The 16,802-nt window shown below is 49.7% G+C and overlaps 1 protein-coding gene across 1 annotated transcript; it reads right to left on the reverse strand.

The window, feature by feature from the left end:
• Positions 1-2,345: 2,345 nt before the first annotated feature.
• On the reverse strand, positions 2,346-13,540 carry Hpd (4-hydroxyphenylpyruvate dioxygenase). The gene is made up of 14 exons (XM_021161996.3): positions 13,435-13,540; positions 13,307-13,333; positions 12,707-12,769; positions 12,269-12,373; positions 11,781-11,823; positions 11,541-11,623; positions 10,077-10,166; positions 8,851-8,954; positions 8,217-8,294; positions 6,786-6,948; positions 6,583-6,654; positions 5,040-5,162; positions 2,707-2,823; positions 2,346-2,625 (listed from the first exon to the last, which is right to left on the reverse strand). Exons 1-14 carry the CDS (start codon positions 13,435-13,437, stop codon positions 2,515-2,517), a joined length of 1,182 nt encoding a protein of 393 aa, XP_021017655.1. The 5' UTR covers positions 13,438-13,540; the 3' UTR covers positions 2,346-2,514.
• Between the last annotated feature and the right edge of the window lie 3,262 nt (positions 13,541-16,802).

Below are 16,802 nucleotides of genomic sequence, written 5' to 3' on the forward strand. Positions count from 1 at the left end.
CGGGTAAAGGTGTGTTCCACCAAACCTGCTGCTGGCTTGAGTGTGATTCCCTAGAACTCGGGTGTTGGAAGGAGAGAATTGACTTCTGCAAATTGCCTACTGACCTCCCCAGGTGTGCTGGGCCTGTTCTGGGTAATGGGGTTGGTCTCCAGGGCGGGGGCGTGTGTGTGTCTGAGAAGACTCAAGCCCAGAACAAGGCTGGGCACGGTGGCACAGACAGAGCCAGTGAGATAGATCAACAACAGTCAAGCTGGATGTGACTTGAGCTTAGTTCTCAGAGCAAAAGGGGAGGGCAGGTTCCCGAGAGTTACCCTCTAGTCTCAAAATGCACTGCCGAGTGTGCCTACACATGCACATCACACACAATAATAAAAATTAAAAACCCAGACCAACCTGGGCATAAAGCCAAGCGAGGTGATTTGTGCCTGTGATCCTAGCACCTGGGAATGCAGAAGAGGCAGGAAGATTTTTGAGTTTCAAGGCCAGCCTAGGCTACAAATTTAAGCCTGATTCATGTGACATAGTAATGGTCAATGTTTTAAGTGTGTTCGGTGTGAAAGCAGGAGAGAGAGAGAGAGAGAGAGAGAGAGAGTGCTCTGCTAGGAGATCCGTATTTTCTCCATTCATTAGATGTGGCCACAGGCACTGAGGGGTAGCCAGTCTGTCCATCCAGGGTCGCCAGGGTCATCTAGCTAGCAGGTAGCTGGTGTGGGATGTGGTCCAGACAACTGCAGGGTGAGAGGTGTGTGCAAAGGTACCCATGTCTTAGCACTAAGGCAAGGCCACAGACAAGGGTGTCTTTATAAGAACCAAAACCCCCAAATGTGTCTGTGAAATGGCTCAGCTCAGGTACAGCATGATGGCGTATGCGTGTAATTCTAACATCTGCAAGGCAGCACCCAGTGGGATTTGGCTACTGAGCTGCCTAGTCTACACAGAGTGTTCTGAACTGGCCAACCAGGGCTTAACGACTGTCTCAAAACAACCAAAACCAAAACAACAACAACAACAACAACAACAAACACTGACCCCTTGGTTTAAAGTCATACAGACAAAATATGTCCAGATGCGGCCCACAAGCTGCGGGCTGCAACCTCCTAGGTTAGAGAAATGTTTTTGCATGAGTCATGGAAATAGGGAGGTGTTTTTGCATCGGCTGCAGCCTGATCCGCTTCATTTTCTCCCACATTCTTTGTTTTCGTTTTGTTTTGTTTTGAATCTCAGCACGCAGGTCACAGAGACTGTCTTCAAACATCTGATCCTCCTGCCTCATCCTCTGGAGTGCTGGGATTCCAAGCATGCACCACCCTACCTAACTTATTTCCCAGGTTTCTTAGTTCATGATCTTTGAAGCCCTGACTTTTCCTCTATTTGGAAACAAAACAAAACAAACCGGAATAGAAACCATCTGGATTCTCCCCCATGATACCGATACCGCTTTGGAGATATATATATATATATATATATATATATTTTTTTTTTTTTTTTTTCCTTACAGAGATCAAAGTGTGCCTCGTTTTGCCATGGCGTGGTGCCAAACACCTTTGAGTCCCAGCCCTCTGGGAGATGGAGACAGAGGCAAGCCGAACTAGAGTTACAGGTTAGCCTGATCTACATAGCAAGGTCAGCCTGGGCTACACACTTAGCCCCCACCCCACCTCATTCCCAATCTCAAAAATAAAGTAAGCCTAACTTTAAATTGATTGCGGCTCAGGGAAGAGTGTTAGACTAAAACAAAAGGAAAAGGGAGCAAAGCCCTGCTCTGTCCCTGGTGCTGATGATAGACCCTCTTGGGTGGTAAGGTATGCTCGGTCTCTGGCCATTAACACTCTTCCCGGATGCCTTATGTTTTTGTTGTTTTGTTTTTCAAGCAAGTATGCACAAGGCATGAGGAAATGCAGCTGTGAGGTTTGGGGGTTAGGGGGACTGGTGATTGCCACACTCAGGATGCAGGGCAGGAGAGGCTCAGAAGACTCGGGTCTGGGCTCTCTCATACACACTAGGAACAACAATGCCTTGAGATTGCTGAGGAAGGACACCAACCCTAAAGTCCTTTGACCTCTTTCATGTGTTCCGAGTGATGCCATTAAGGAGGGCTCATCTTTAAAGGTTTTAAAGCCATCAGATGAAACGCTGCCACACTCCAACCCACCACAGGACCCAGTTTGTTGTTTCTGTCTTTCTAGGATGGATCATACCGGCAGGGTCGCACTTAGTAAAAAAAGTTCCTGCACCCTGCACCTGCAGTCCCCATAGAGGCCTCAGACAGCTTAGCGGTCTTGGTCTCCCCCTGGCGGCTAAGTGACGCCACTGCTCCTTGCGGGGCCCAAACACAAGACACAAACTTGGACCTGGGAGGGTAGCTTTACTCAGCAGGGAGGACTCGGGAAAGGCGGACTCTTGCAATAGAGGGGGCGTGGCCATGACGTGGGTGGAGCCCTGAGGTTCAGCCTTTCAGCCAGTTGGAGAAGACATGTGTCCAGCACTTTGCGTGGTCCGTGTGTGGATGGGGGCTTACATTCCAGACCTCACACCGTTGGGCTCCAGGTCAGTGAGGTTGCCTCGTAGGGCTTGCTCCTCCTCGAACGCCTTGAACAGAGAGTTGAAGTTGCCCGCTCCAAAGCCCTGTGGCGGCGAGAGAAGGCAAGTGTGACCTGGGTAAGATTTAGCAGCCAGCTGATGCTACCCGTTGGGTGCAGGCCTTACCTGGTGGTTGTGACGTTGAATGACTTCCAGGAAGAGTGTGGGCCGGTCCTGCATGGGCTTGGTAAAGATCTGTAGGAGGTAGCCTTTCTCATCATAGTCGACTAGGATTTGCAGCTCCTGGGAGGGAGAGACAGTGGGTTCTGTTAAAGGAAGGTAAACTGGACCTTGTGGAATCCTTGTGGGAACCATGGAAAGTGTAAAGGTTACTGCACCACCAAAGCCAATAAAAGACTCCTTTCTCCAGCTTTCTCCAAATATGCCCCCAGACTATCCCGTCTAACCCACCCCCACGGCCATTCCAGCTTAGGGTCTGGCCTTTCTCCTAGAGCCCCCCCCCCCGGACTTTTTTCTTTGTTGCTGAGGAGAATGTAAAAAAAAAGCCTGCTGCATCTAGTTTGGAAAAACAGCTCGGGAGTTTCTCTGAATGTTAAACGTGCCTTCCACTCCAGAAATGGCTCAGTGGGTAAGAGCACTTGCTGCTCTCACAGAGAGTTTGACTGTGGGTTCACACACACACACACACACACACACACATAAACACACATACTCACACATACACACACACACACACAAAAACACACCCACTAGCTCACAGCCATTTGTAACTCCAGCTGGAGGGGCTCTACACTCTCTCTGGCCTCCTCCAGCACGTGGCCTGTGTACACACAGAGACACACACTCACGTACACTTTGTTGACCCAGGCCGGCCTGGTCAGCCAGGCCAGCCAGGGTGCATGCGTGTACAGTGAGACCCTCACAAATTTAAAAAAAGTTAACGAATTTCACATGACTTCTATGCTAGTAAAAGCTATTCCAAATAAAGCCAAGGCTGGGAGACGGCTCGGTTGAAGCAGGTGTGAGATCAGAGCTTCAAGCCCTGGACCCCATGTAAGTGTGGGGCTGCTGTGTGACCCCTCTGTAAGTCTAGCTTCAGAAAGCAGAGATGGGGGAGGGGCCACTGGAGAGCCGGCCTGGCAGTTAAGAACACTTGCTACTCTTCCAGAGGACCCAAGTTCGGTTCCCAACACCCACATCAGGCAGCTTTTTTACAACCACCTGTAATTCCAAGTGTAGAGAATCTGATGCCTCTGGCCTCTGTGGCCACTGGCACACATGTGCAAACATCCACACATAGACACACTCACAAACATTTTAAGAAGAAAGAAAGGAAGGAAGGAAGAAAGGAAGCCAAGATTGGTCACATCAGTAAGCTCTGGGTTTGATTGGGTGACCCTGCCTCCGTGAATAAGTTAGAAGATCAAGAATGATTTCGAACACCAGCCTTGGGCCTCCACAGGCAGACAGACAGACAGACATACACACTCAGACTCATATGTGTGCACATACATATACATACCACAGAGAGAAAGAGAGAAAGAAAAATTAAAATTTTAAAAATTAAGAAAAAAAAACAGCCAGGTGTGGTAGCATTCACCTTTAATCCCAGCACTTGGGAGGCAGAGGCAGGCGGATTTCTGAGTTCGAGGCCAGCCTGGTCTATAGAGTGAGTTCCAGGACAGCCAGGGCTACACAGAGAAATCCTGCTTCAAACAAAATAAAACAAAACAAAACAAAAAACCAATTAAACAAATGATAAAATGAGATGAAGAAACCTCCCAATGGTTTCTAGCCAAAGAAGAGAAATGGCCAGAATTATAAATACCTGTAAGAATAATTGGCCTTGGGGGCTGGAGAGATGGCTCAGCGGTTAAGAGCACTGACTGCTCTTCTGAGTGGTCCCTGAGTTCAATTCCCAGCAACAACATGGTGGCTCACAACCATCCGTAATGAGATCTGATGCCCTCTTCTGGTGTGTCTGAAGACAGCGACAGTGTGCTTACATATAATAATAATTTTTTTTTTTTTTTTTTTTTTTTTTTTTTTTGGTTTTTCGAGACAGGGTTTCTCTGTATAGCCCTGGCTGTCCTGGAACTCACTTTGTAGACCAGGCTGGCCTCGAACTCAGAAATCTGCCTGCCTCTGCCTCCCGAGTGCTGGGATTAAAGGCGTGTGCCACCATGCCCGGCATAAATTTTTAAAAACAAAAAAAATTGGCCTCAGACAAGCTGCCTGGCCTCTGTCACACTTGAGATGTGTCTGTCTTTCTGTCTCTCGAATACTTGAAGGCTGTGCCTGCCTCAGGGCCTTTGCACAGTTTACTCTCTTCTCGTATAGATTTCAGTTAAAGCCACCCATCGGCCTTTCTCTGTTCCTCTCTGCAAAGCAGCCTCAAGTGGTCTGCTGTAACTTTCCACACGGTATCAACTCTGTGTGTGTGGCCCAGTGAACCCGGGGTTCTTATTCTTCTAGTTAAACATTGGGCCGGGCCTCACCTCCAGGATGTCCATGTTTTCCTTCACCTGGATCTTGGCTGACTTGAGATTCTCTCGAAGCAGTTTGTAGTAAGAAGATGGGACGGCCAAGAACTCTATGCCTCGCTCCCTCAAGTGGCGGATCTGTCATGGAGCAGGGTCAAGGTCAGCTTGTTCAACTGCTGTCTCCAGGAGGAGCAACAAGGGCAGGAGGTGGCAGGGTCCCTGTCCACGTTCTGTCAGGATACCTTCTCCCTATTTGTCTCTACTTCAAGACTACTAGTGATGGCTCTCACTTATAGAATGTACACTGTGTGCCTTCCTTTCCGTGTGCTGCTGGGGAAACTGAGGCAGGCATCGATCTATGTCTGTCTCAGTACAGAAGCCGGAGTGACATTAAACCAAGTGTGCCTCTTCTCTGCCTCGTCCAGGATGATGTCACACATCAGTGTCAAAATTTAAGGTCCCATCCATGGCCTTGACCACTTGCTCCCGTTCCCACTTCTTCCTGTCCCTTTCCCTTACTCTGTCTGAGCCACACCCTTCCTGTCTCTGTAACCTTCCTGGCTTTCTCATTTTTGTCTTGATGGTCATCCCTTCTGCCTGGGGTACTCTCTCCATTTCTGTATTTATCTCCCCTCAAATGCCTTCTCTTTCATGTGGCCCTCTATCCCCGTTAGATTTAGGTCAACTTGACACAGGCTTGGAGTCATTAGAGAAGAGGGAGCCTCAATTGAGAGAAACCTCCCTTAGATGAGACCATAAGCAAGCCTGCAGGGTGTTTTCATAATTAGTGATCGATGGGAGAGGGCCCTGCCCACTGTGGGTGATGCCATCCTGGGCTGTAGGTCCTGAGGTGTAGAAAAAAGCAGGCTGAGCAAGCCAGGGAGAGCAAGCCAGGGAGAGCAAGCCAGTAAGCAGCATCCCTCCCTCCATGGCCTCTGCATCCACTCCTGTCTCCTGGTTTCCTGCCCCGTTTGAGTTCCTGTCCTGACTTCCTTTGATGATGAACAGTGATTGGACGCCTAAACCAAATAAACCCTTTCCTCTCCTAGTTGCTTTGCTCCCAGCATTTCTTCACAGCAATAGAAACCCTGACTAAGATGACACCCTCCTGATCAGCCTTCTCCATCCTCTCTCACTTCCCAGCTTTTGCCCCAACTCATTGTCTCTCTTTCAGACCAGGACTGAATTAGCCTTCCTGAAGGCTGCATCCATAGGGAAGGCATGTTTAATCTGGCTAAAAGGAGTCTAATCTTATTTTTAGAGAAAGGCTCACTGAAGCCCAGAGAAGGCACTGAGTTCCCTGGGGCACACAGCAAAATACCAGCGGAGCCTGGACCAGACCTCAGGCTTGCTTGCACTTGGGACAGAATTGTTCTGCAGGATGAACTTTCCCAGCATGGGAACTGTGTGTGGGGTAACTGTGTGAGTTTGTGGGAGAGGGAAGGGATGCCTCATCATCCTTCCAGGGGGACTGCCACCACCCACTACTCTCGTTGGCAGAGACTGTCCCTGCGACTAATAAACCAGAGGGCACTTGGGCCAGACACAGGGTTCTTACCGCTGTGATGATGTCTTCCGTCTTGAGAGCGATGTGCTGGACCCCAGCACCCCCATTATAGTCCACATATTCCTGGGGTGGGAGGGGAAACAAAGAAGGAGACCACTATCATTTATCCATCTGACCGTTTATTGTCGATCGCTCAGACCTATGCTCCCTCAGAGCCCACAAGCCTCCCTCCCCATTGTTGTCTCCTACCCCACCTGAATCTGAGACTTCTTCCTGCCTGGAGCCGGCTCGTTGATGGGCATTTTGATGGATTCCTCGTAGTTGGTCACCACAATGGAGCGCAGAGAGCTGTACTCCGTGTGCACCTGCGTGTCATCCACGGACCAGAACCGGTGGAACTGCAGGTTTTTCAGGTACCTGCAGAGTGGCCAGGGGCACACCCCCTGAGTGCCTGTGGAGACCCTCCCACCCTCTTCCCATCTCCACCACTGAGCATACACCCGTTATGCAGGATCCTCAAAAAAGTGACATCATGCACACCACAGATTTGTACTTTTGACAGTTTTAAGCGGAAGGAAAGGGTTTTGTAACAAAATGTAGGTTGCAGTCCGATGCTTCGTGCGACAGTCAGGTGTTTGCTTCTGATTTAGATGAGGACGGTGTCACTGTGATTCTATCTCAAATGTGCTCCTGAACTCTTTTTAAATGCCACTGTGATATTTTGAAACGCTAGGATCCCCTATCCCCCAAAAGACTGGGCTTTAACTCAGTGGTAGACCGCTTTTGTAGCTGGCTCAGCTGTGCCAAGTTCATGTCCCGGGTTAACCGAGGTTAATGTGGTGCAAGGAGTGGGCTTTGCTGGGTGCGAGTGGGCTAGTTCTCAATCGTTGGGTTATTCTCATGAGTCTTCTCGGGGATTAGGTTTGCTCTCAGGGGGTGGGTTTGCTATAAAACCTCATTAGGGTGACAGGTGTGGCGGTGCACACTTTTAGTCCCAGTACTTGGGAGGCAGAGGCAGGCAGATTTCTGTGAGTTCGAAGTCAGCCTGGTCTACAGAGTGATTTCCAGGACAGCAAGGAAACCTTGTCTCAAAGGATGGATAGACAGACAGACAGATAGATAGATTAATAGGATAGATAGATAAATAAATAGATAGACAGATAGGATAGATAGATAGATATGATAGACAGACAGACAAGTGTGTTTGACCGTATCTTTCTCACGAGCTGGTCTGTTTATTCTCAGTGGTCTTGTGCAATAATAAACTGACTGGTGTAGGTTGCAGGACTCCTTGATGAGGGTAGGTGAGCGTTTCACAGTGAATAAGGGAATCTGTAACCTCAGGTTAGCCTCCCACCCCTCGTACCTATTTTCCTCTTCAGTTTAAGAGCTGGGGAGATGGGGGTGGGGGTGGCAGTGGCTGGTGAGGGCATTAGGTGGAGAGAGGTGCTTGCCACCAAACCTGATGACCTGGGTCCATCCCCAGGACCCGTGTGGTAGACACAGAGAAGCAACTCTTGCCAGTGGTTCTCTGGCCTCCCAACATGTGCTGTGGGATGGGAAGTGCACGACCGCCATGTAATAAGCACACAGCCAAACCAAACCAAACCAAACCAAAAACAACCAGGTAGATCAGACAAGAGGGCCTGTCTCCTGCAGCAGAGAGGGGCAGGCTGGGGACTCACCATTCTGAGGCAGACTGCATTTCCTGGTCGGGTTGGTTGCCTACAATGTGGTCAATGATCTCAAGGTTACATCTGGGTCTAGAAGAGGGAAGGAGTTGGAAGGTGAGATGGCTAGCCCCCAAATCTCTCTGTTCCCATGAACCCTTTACCTATACTAGTAGCTCAGATGGCATAGTAGGCCCTGATGTGCATCAGCCATGGTTAACTGAACAGCTGTTATGAACAGTCTCTTGTTCTTGTTCTTTGTTTTTTTCAAGACAGGATCTCACTATGTAGACCAGGCTGGCCGCCAACTCACAGAGATTGGGGTGCCTCTGCCTTCTAAAGTGCTGGGATTAAAGGCATGCAGCACCACGCCTGGCTACCATCCCCCTCTTATGATGAGACAGAGGCACGAAGTGGAGCCGCCTGCACAAGGTTGAACGGTTAGGAAATGACGGAGCTGCCTGTGAACCCAGGCAGTCTGGCTGGAGGCCCCAGCCTTCATCTTCTGTGCCTCTTCCTGGTGCCTGTCTCACCTCCCGAAGTTTCCCACCAGACGCTTACAGATATTCCAGTCCCCCAGAGAAGCCCATGCCACAGACTGGGAAAGAGGCCATAGCTTTCTACCACTCCCACATCAAGGGACACTCACAGTTTTGGAAGCAGGGTATCCTTGTATATTGGGGCCTCGAATCCAGGTAAGAAACGGCCAGTGTAGTTGATCTTCTCCACCAGGGTGTGTGTGGTATCTCCATACTAGGGGTGAGAAGCAGCTGGTTAGGGAGAAGCCCTCCCCCCACCAACCCTAGCAAAGCCCCCACTCTTCTCTAAGCACCACCACAGCCATGAGTCCCACCATGAAGCTGACCCTAATTCAGTAGATGATCCTTTCTGGAATGTTGGACTACCTGCCGTTTTGCTCTCGGCAGCCCGCCTGTAGGATGGGAGACTGTGATGCAAGGATGCTGTTTCTGTCCTCATGGCTTTATTTATGTTCGAGATTGAGTCTATGTCACCCAAGCTGGGCTAAAACTCATGGAGATCCTCCTGCCTCAGCTTCCCAAGTGCTGAGACTGCAGCCATGGTCTACCATGCCTGGCTTTTGCTTTTCATAAGTATCCCTAGCAGCCAGCTCAGTACCTAGTATGTAGTAGGTGTCCAGTAAAACTAACTAGGCGAAAGCATTGGATTAAATTATACTGGAGGGTTTTTTCCTACTGAGCACAGGGCCATCTCGTCTCCCTCCCACTCTTCACTGTCTGGATTTTGAAACGGAGTCTCACAGAGCCTCACAGAGCTCCCGGGGCGGGACTTGAGCCTAGGCACCTTGCATTTAATGATCCTCCTGCCTCAGCCTCCTGGGTGCTGAGATGACAGGTACTCCACTGGACCAATTTTAGCAATCTTTACATATGTCTATAACTTGGAGGAAGTGAGACTTATGACTGTCTCACAGACTTGCCGCCCTTGTGTGGACCGTATTGTCTTCCTAGGTGCTTTCCAGACAGAGGAGGGGTGTAACTGAAGAGGCAGTGACAGAGGTAGGCTCAGCACATGCCCAAGTCACATGAGATGTCCTGTACAAGTCCTTTCTCAGAGACACCAAGCTAGTGTGGGGTATGACTTCCTCAGACACCACCCCCTTTTCATTTTTTTAAAGCCCCCACCTCCACTGAGCTTATACCCCCAAACTGTTATTTCCACTGGGGAAGACACCCGGTACCTCCCAGAAGCCTCTGTGTGCACTGGCTAAGCATTCTCAAAGGTCAGGCTTGGGGAAGGCTGGACTCTGAGGTACTCGAATAGGGTGGTACAGTGGGTAGGTTTCTGGGGGAGGGGGGCCTGGTGTCTCCTGGTGGAGTGTCAGTGTTCACTCACCGTCTGCAGCACAGCAAACTTCACCTTCCCAAATTTGTCTTGCTCCACCCATGGCTCCCGTACAATTTTGGCGCCCCGTTCTCGAGCTTTCTGCGTGGGGTAACAAGTAGGGAGAATGGTGAAGGCTGGAGCCTCCTTGTGACATTGTGTGTGTCAGGCACTGCTCCTGCTTCTGGGTAGTCCTGATTTAAACCCAACACCTCTAGCTACCTTCAGCTGGATCCTTTGTCACCTGGCCTTATGCCCATTTGGCAGGTAGAGAAGCAGGTCAGAGGTGCACTTATCGGAGACATAGCAAGTATGTGTGTGTATCCCACCTCTGCCAACTGACTCTTTGAATTAGCCTTCTTTCCAGGCCTTAGTTTCCTCTCCTAGAAAAGGAGGGGATATATATACAGCAAAATATGCCGTTAATTGAGCATCTAGTGTGTCCGGCCCTGCACTGAGTGCTTTAAACATGGGGTTTTCATGTTTTCTTAGTAGGAGCTCACTCGCTGCATGAAGTGCTCATACCATTGCCCAGACACTATTCTAGGGGTTAATCTCTCTAGTCCTGCAGTGGGTAGTATTGTCATCGCTATTCCACGGGGGGGGGGGGGAGGAAATAAGCACAGAGAAGTTAAGTCACCTACTCAAAATCACACAGCAGCTCTAAGCTTCCTTTTCTTTTCTTTTTTTTTTTTTTTTGGTTTTTCGAGACAGGGTTTCTCTGTGTAGCCTTGGCTGTCCTGGAACTCACTTTGTAGACCAGGCTGGCCTCGAACTCAGAAATCCGCCTGCCTCTGCCTCCCAAGTGCTGGGATTAAAGGCGTGTGCCACCACGCCCGGCTAAGCTTCCTTTTCTTTTGTTGAGTGCATTGTTAGGGATGCATAATAGGTAAGTGCTCTACCACAGAGCCCAACTCATAAACTCTTTTTCAAGTGCAGTCTCATGTAGCCTACGGTAGCCTCAGAACTTTATATAGCCAAGGACAACTTTGAATTCCTCATTTTCCCACCGAGACTCTTTCCCCCCCTTTTTTTGAGGACCCCATGTTCCAAACATTTCAATCCATTTCCTTTTTCTTTTTCTTTTCTTTCTTTCTTTTCTTTTTCTTTTTGTTTTTGTTTTTGTTTTTGTTTTTTTGTTTTTCGAGACAGGGTTTCTCTGTATAGCCCTGGCTGTCCTGGAACTCACTTTGTAGACCAGGCTGGCCTCAAACTCAGAAATCCGCCTGCCTCTGCCTCCCGAGTGCTGGGATTAAAGGCGTGTGCCACCACACCTGGCTCCATTTTCTTTCCAAGCTTTCAGCGAGGCGTCGGCTATCCCCATTACGCAGATGTGGGCAAGAGGCTCACAGAGCAGACACACAGAAAGGGGCGGGGCCATGTGTCAAAGAACTTGATGTGGCCCCATGCTGCTGCATGCAGCCCTGCCTGGTGGGAGGTCCTAGCGGCAGAGGCTCGCTGCCGCTAGTTTCTCACCTGCACAATGTGGTCGCAGTCTTCCACCTCGAATGCGACATCTTTCACCCCGTCGCCATGCTTCACCAAGTGGTCGCCCATCTCTGTGGTGGTCAGGAGAATGCAGGAACTGTAAAGTTTCTAGTCTCTATCGGGGGCTCCAGCCCCAGCCCCTTCTGGGCTCCAGCCTCACCCTTGCCCCAAACTACGCCCTGATCCATATGTCAGAGCCATGCAGCCTCCCGATGGGATGCCCCTCACCTTTGTTCCAGGGATTGAGAGCAGAGCAGAGAACAAACACAATCTAAAAAGTGGACAAGGGGATGAGATGAGTCCCTAGGAGAGGAGAGGCCACAAGGCTCCACCATGCAGGATCCCTGGACCACGTGTTCCAGCCTCTTTTATGCTGCAGCTGCCCCTTAGTCCTCCAACTTGGGGCTTTCCCCTGTATCCACCCACTGGGTTCTCAGTGGCTGGTGCCTAGCTGACTCCAGCAACCCCATGGACCAGAGACCACTGAAACGCCCTTCCCCGACATCCTAGTTTCCTAGAGTTTCTATAGGTCCAATGCTGGGTGAGTTTGAGAAGTTTGAAAGCAGGAAGATTCCTGTGGCCCGGGAGGTACATGGGTCAGTTGCAGCTTAGCCATACATCTTGGAACCAGCTAGGTATGTGTCCTGACACAATCACACATCCCATCCGGGACACACTGGTGCCCTCATCACCAAGCCGCCTGGGTGTGTACTCACTTTCCCTTGCTTGATGACGTGGCTGACCACCTCCCGGGAGCCAGTCTCTAGGCCCCTGTAGGCCAGAGGTTCAAAGCCCATCTTGTTGCAGTAGAAGGAAGCAGCCTGGAAAGTATACAAAGCGGCAGGGGGTTCAGGGGGTTGTGGGGACCAGTCTGGAGAGCCCTAGAAGGGAACCCCAGTCTCCTGACTGCCCCCATGTTCGTCATTTGGAGACTCTCCCAGGAAGAAAGGCAGCCGTCCCCCTCCCTCTGCAAGGTCCTTGAGGGCCCTGATTGCAAAATGAGGTTCCAAAGTGCCAGACCTAGCCTGGCCTGGATCCTCCCCTCGCACTAGCCAATCCCAGTTCCAGCTGGGTCCAGCCCCCTTAAGGAGGCCCTTTGGCTTGTCCTCTGCCCTCCTCCAACCCCCACCGCCCCTTGCGTCCAGCCTCTCTACCTGCTTGGCATTGCCAACCCAGAAGGTCACCGAGTGGAAATGGAGGAACCGGCCTCTCTCAGGCTGCATGAGGGAGGAAGGATGAAGATGAGTCCCAGGAAGCAGGTTACCTTGGCCACCTCACCTCAGCCTCAAGCCCAGAACCTCCGAGAATGTGACTCACCCCGCTCCCATCTTTGGCTAACCTAAGACATTTCTTGTTCTAGGATTTGGGCCCCTTGAAGGATCAGAATTGGGAAATTCCCCACAGAAGGCCTTCCCCAGGGGTCATGGAAGGAAATAAGCTTACGTGAGAACTCACTCTGTAGACCAGGCTGCCCTTAACTCAGAAATATACCTGCCTCTGCCTCCCAAGTGCTGGGATTAAAGGTGTGTGCCACCACTGCCCGGCTTGACCAGGTTTAAGAAGAGATTGGCAGTCATTTAGGAAGGGGCTCCTTCAGGAAGCTAAGATTGAGTCCTGCTCCATCAATGGGAGGGGACAGCAGGGACATATTTGAGTTTGCAGGCATAAGTGTCTCACATCTACTGACATTTTTCCTGTGTAGACACCTTGCCCTCCCTCTGAGACCGAGAGCCGGTATTTCTTCTCCAGCTTACCTTTGGTCCTTTGTTGGTGTAGGTTGTCTAGCAGAGAAAGGGAAAGCACAAGGAGAGGTTATGACAAAGGGAGTCACTGTGGGCCATCGGCACTCACAGAGAGACCGCTAAGACCCAGGCAGACTTACCATGGTTGATGGTGGTCAGACCTCTACCAGGAAGACTGGGACAAGAAGCCGGGTGGCGTGGTGTTGGACAGAGTATTTACCACCTGTCCAGGCAGGGCCCCGCCCCTGGCCTGGCCTTCCTGGGGGAAGGGAGCTGAGATAACCATTAGTGAGCCCTGGGCAATCCTAGGCTTGGGAACCTCTGAGTCAGCTCTGGGCAGGTTAATGGGGCCAGACCAAGAGGGAGAGTGACTCGCCTCAGTCCAGTGGCCAGGAGAGCGGAGCCAGGGCAGGAAGCCGTGTGTGCATGCTTTCTATGACCCCGGGGGTGTTTGAGACTGTAATCTTTGCCTTATAGATTCAAAACTTGGAAAACAAGGTCAGGGGATACCTGCTTCGGCTGGGCTGTTGGGGGTTGGTTGAAACCCAGCTTGCAAAGCAAACGTGTAGATTGTATTTAGGGTGGAAGGTTGTTGCGTTGCATGGTTGTTAGAGACATGGGTATAGGGGTTTGCATTCTGGCCCTTCTGTGGAGCGTCACCAAGTCTGGGAGCCACCGTTTTCTCATCTGTAAAATGGGAACAATGGCCAGCCAGGTGTGGTGACACACATCTGTAATACCAGCTCTACAGAAATGAGGCAGGAGGATTCTCATAGTTCAAGTTCAACCTGGTTTACATAGTGAGACCCTGGCTTAGCCAAGCCAGGGATGTACAATAATATCTTTGTCTTAGAAAAGCGGGGCAGTGCCAGGCGTGGTGGCACACGCCTTTAATCCCAGCACTTGGGAGGCAGAGGAAGGTGAATTTCTGAGTTTAAGGCCAGCCTGGTCTACAAAGTGAGTTCCAGGACAGCCAGGACTATACAGAGAAACCCTGTCTCAGAAAAAAAAAAAAAAAAAAAAAAAAAAAAGAAGAAGAGAAAAAGAAAAAGGGGGGCCAGAAAGGCTGGAGAGATGGCTCAGCGGTTAAGAGCACTGACTGCTCTTCCGAAGGTCCTGAGTTCAAATCCCAGCAACCACAGGGTGGCTCACAACCATCTGTAATGATCTTTTCTGGTGTGTCTGAAGACAGCTACAGTGTACATACATATAATAATAAATAAATCTTTAAAAAGAAAGAAAAGAAAGAGAGAAAGAAAAGGAAGGAGAAAGAAAGAAAGAAAGAAAGAAAGAAAGAAAGAAGGAAAGAAAGAAGAAAGAAAGAAAGAAAGAAAGAAAGAAAGAAAGAAAGAAAGAAAGAAAGAAAAAGAGAGAGAGAAAAGGGGAGGGGGCAGCATGGTGGTGGTGGGGACCAAATGGAGGGGTGTCCACAAGATGACGTGCAGTCTTTGGAACAGGAGCTGGATCATGGAGCAGCTCTGTTTGTGCTGGTTGTAAGTAGTCACTCTGTTTTGACAGCTGTAGTACGACTGGTAAAGGAGGGGAGCTCTTCTCCAAGTGATAACCCAAGTATTTGTTACAGGAAGGTGACGGCTTTATGACTGCCCAGCACGGCAGGCAGCCGGTTGCTGTGAACTGATAGCTTTGTCGGGGACAGAGGCCTGAGACCCTTCATTCAAATCTTTGGCTCTTCCTTTCTAGGGAAGGTGAACGGGTAACAACTGGTGCTTACCCAAAGGCTCTAGGATCACATTCCCAAAGCCTGCCTTCATTCTGGCTCCACACCAGAGTCCCCAGACCTCTTTTTATGCTGGTTGACAATGGAAAGCCTGCCTGAGGGCTCAGGCCAGAGAACTTTCCCAGACCATGCAGTTGGCAAAGAGGCAGAATGAGCCCCTTAGCTTACTCTAAGCTCAAGGCCCACAATTCAAAAATTTGTTGTAATGCTATGGCATGGTGGAGCACGTCTTTAGTCTCAGCACTTGGGAGGCAGATCTCTGGGTGTTTGAGCATTGGTCTACATAGTGAGACCCTGTTTCAATCAACCCCTGCCCACCCAAAAAGGAAGATATTCTGTTATCCCTGCCAGTAAAATGGGAACACTGGGCGAAGGAGATAACTGTTGGCAAGGTGGTTGCCAGGGAAGCATGAAGACCTGAGATGAGCCTGTGAATCCACAAGTATGTGATAACATGCACTTTTAATCCCACCAATGGGAAGTGGGAACAGGAGGATGCCCGAGTTACAGGCCAATCAGAGACTCTAGTCTTAAAAAGCAGGGTAGAGGCTGGAGAGATGGCTCAGCAGTTAGGAGCACTAACTGCTCTTCCAGAGGTCCTGAGTTCAAATCTCAGCAACCACATGGTGCCTCACAATCATCCATAATGAGATCTGAAGCCCTCTTCTGGTGTGTCTGAAGACAGCTACAGTGTACTTATATACATAAAATATATATATATATATATATTTTTTTTTTAAAGCAGGGTGGATAGTGCCTGAAGAATACCTGTGGGTGTCTTCTGACCCACATGAACACGCTAACACATCTCACACCATACACACACACACACACATACACACACAGAAATGTAGGCATGGAGCCAATATGTCTTATGGTCGCCAAGCTGGTGGGAACAGAGAACCAAACGCTAGCCTGTTTGATTCTGAACTTGAATACTTGAATCTCTTTTTTTTTTTTTTTAAAGATTTAGGGGGCTGGTGAGATGGCTCAGTGGATAAGAGCACCCGACTGCTCTTCCAAAGGTCCGAAGTTCAAATCCCAGCAACCACATGGTGGCTCACATCCACCCGTAATGAGATCTGATGCCCTCTTCTGGTGTGTCTGAAGACAGCTACAGTGTACTTACATATAATAAATAAATAAATTAATTAATTAATTAATAAATAAATAAATAAATAGATGTTTAAAAAAAAAGATTTAGCTGGGCGGTGGTGGCGCACGCCTTTAATCCCAGCACTTGGGAGGCAGAGTCAGGAGGATTTCTGAGTTCGAGGTCAGCCTGGTCTACAGAGTGAGTTCCAGGACAGCCAGGACTACACAGAGAAACCCTGTCTTGAAAAAACAAAAACAAAAAACAAATAAAGATTTATTTATTTATTTATTTAATGTATGTGACTACACTGTCACTCTCTTTGGACACCCCAGAAGAGGGCATCAGATCCCATTACAGATGGTTGTGAGCCACATGGTTGCTGGGAATTGAACTCAGGACCTCTGGAAGAGCAGTCAGTGCTCTTAACCTCTGAGCCATCTCTCCAACCCCCTGAACATGAATCTTAGCTAATCCACTCTAGACATCAGTTTTTCCTTTGTTAAATCTCTATATGTGGGGCAATTATGGAGGCAGGGTAGGCAGTCTCATCCCTTATTCCTGCCTCTCCTGGGTGACTCTCTACTGCCCTCACCCCCAGAAGGTTCCATGGAGGTGGGGTCCGTGGGGATAAGAAGGCCATCCACTACTCCGCGCTGCTCTGGCCAGCAGGAACA

This window comes from Mus caroli, unplaced genomic scaffold (genome assembly GCF_978045245.1).
Source record: "Mus caroli unplaced genomic scaffold, Mus_caroli_1 scaffold_4, whole genome shotgun sequence".
Taxonomy (NCBI): Eukaryota; Metazoa; Chordata; class Mammalia; order Rodentia; family Muridae; genus Mus; species Mus caroli.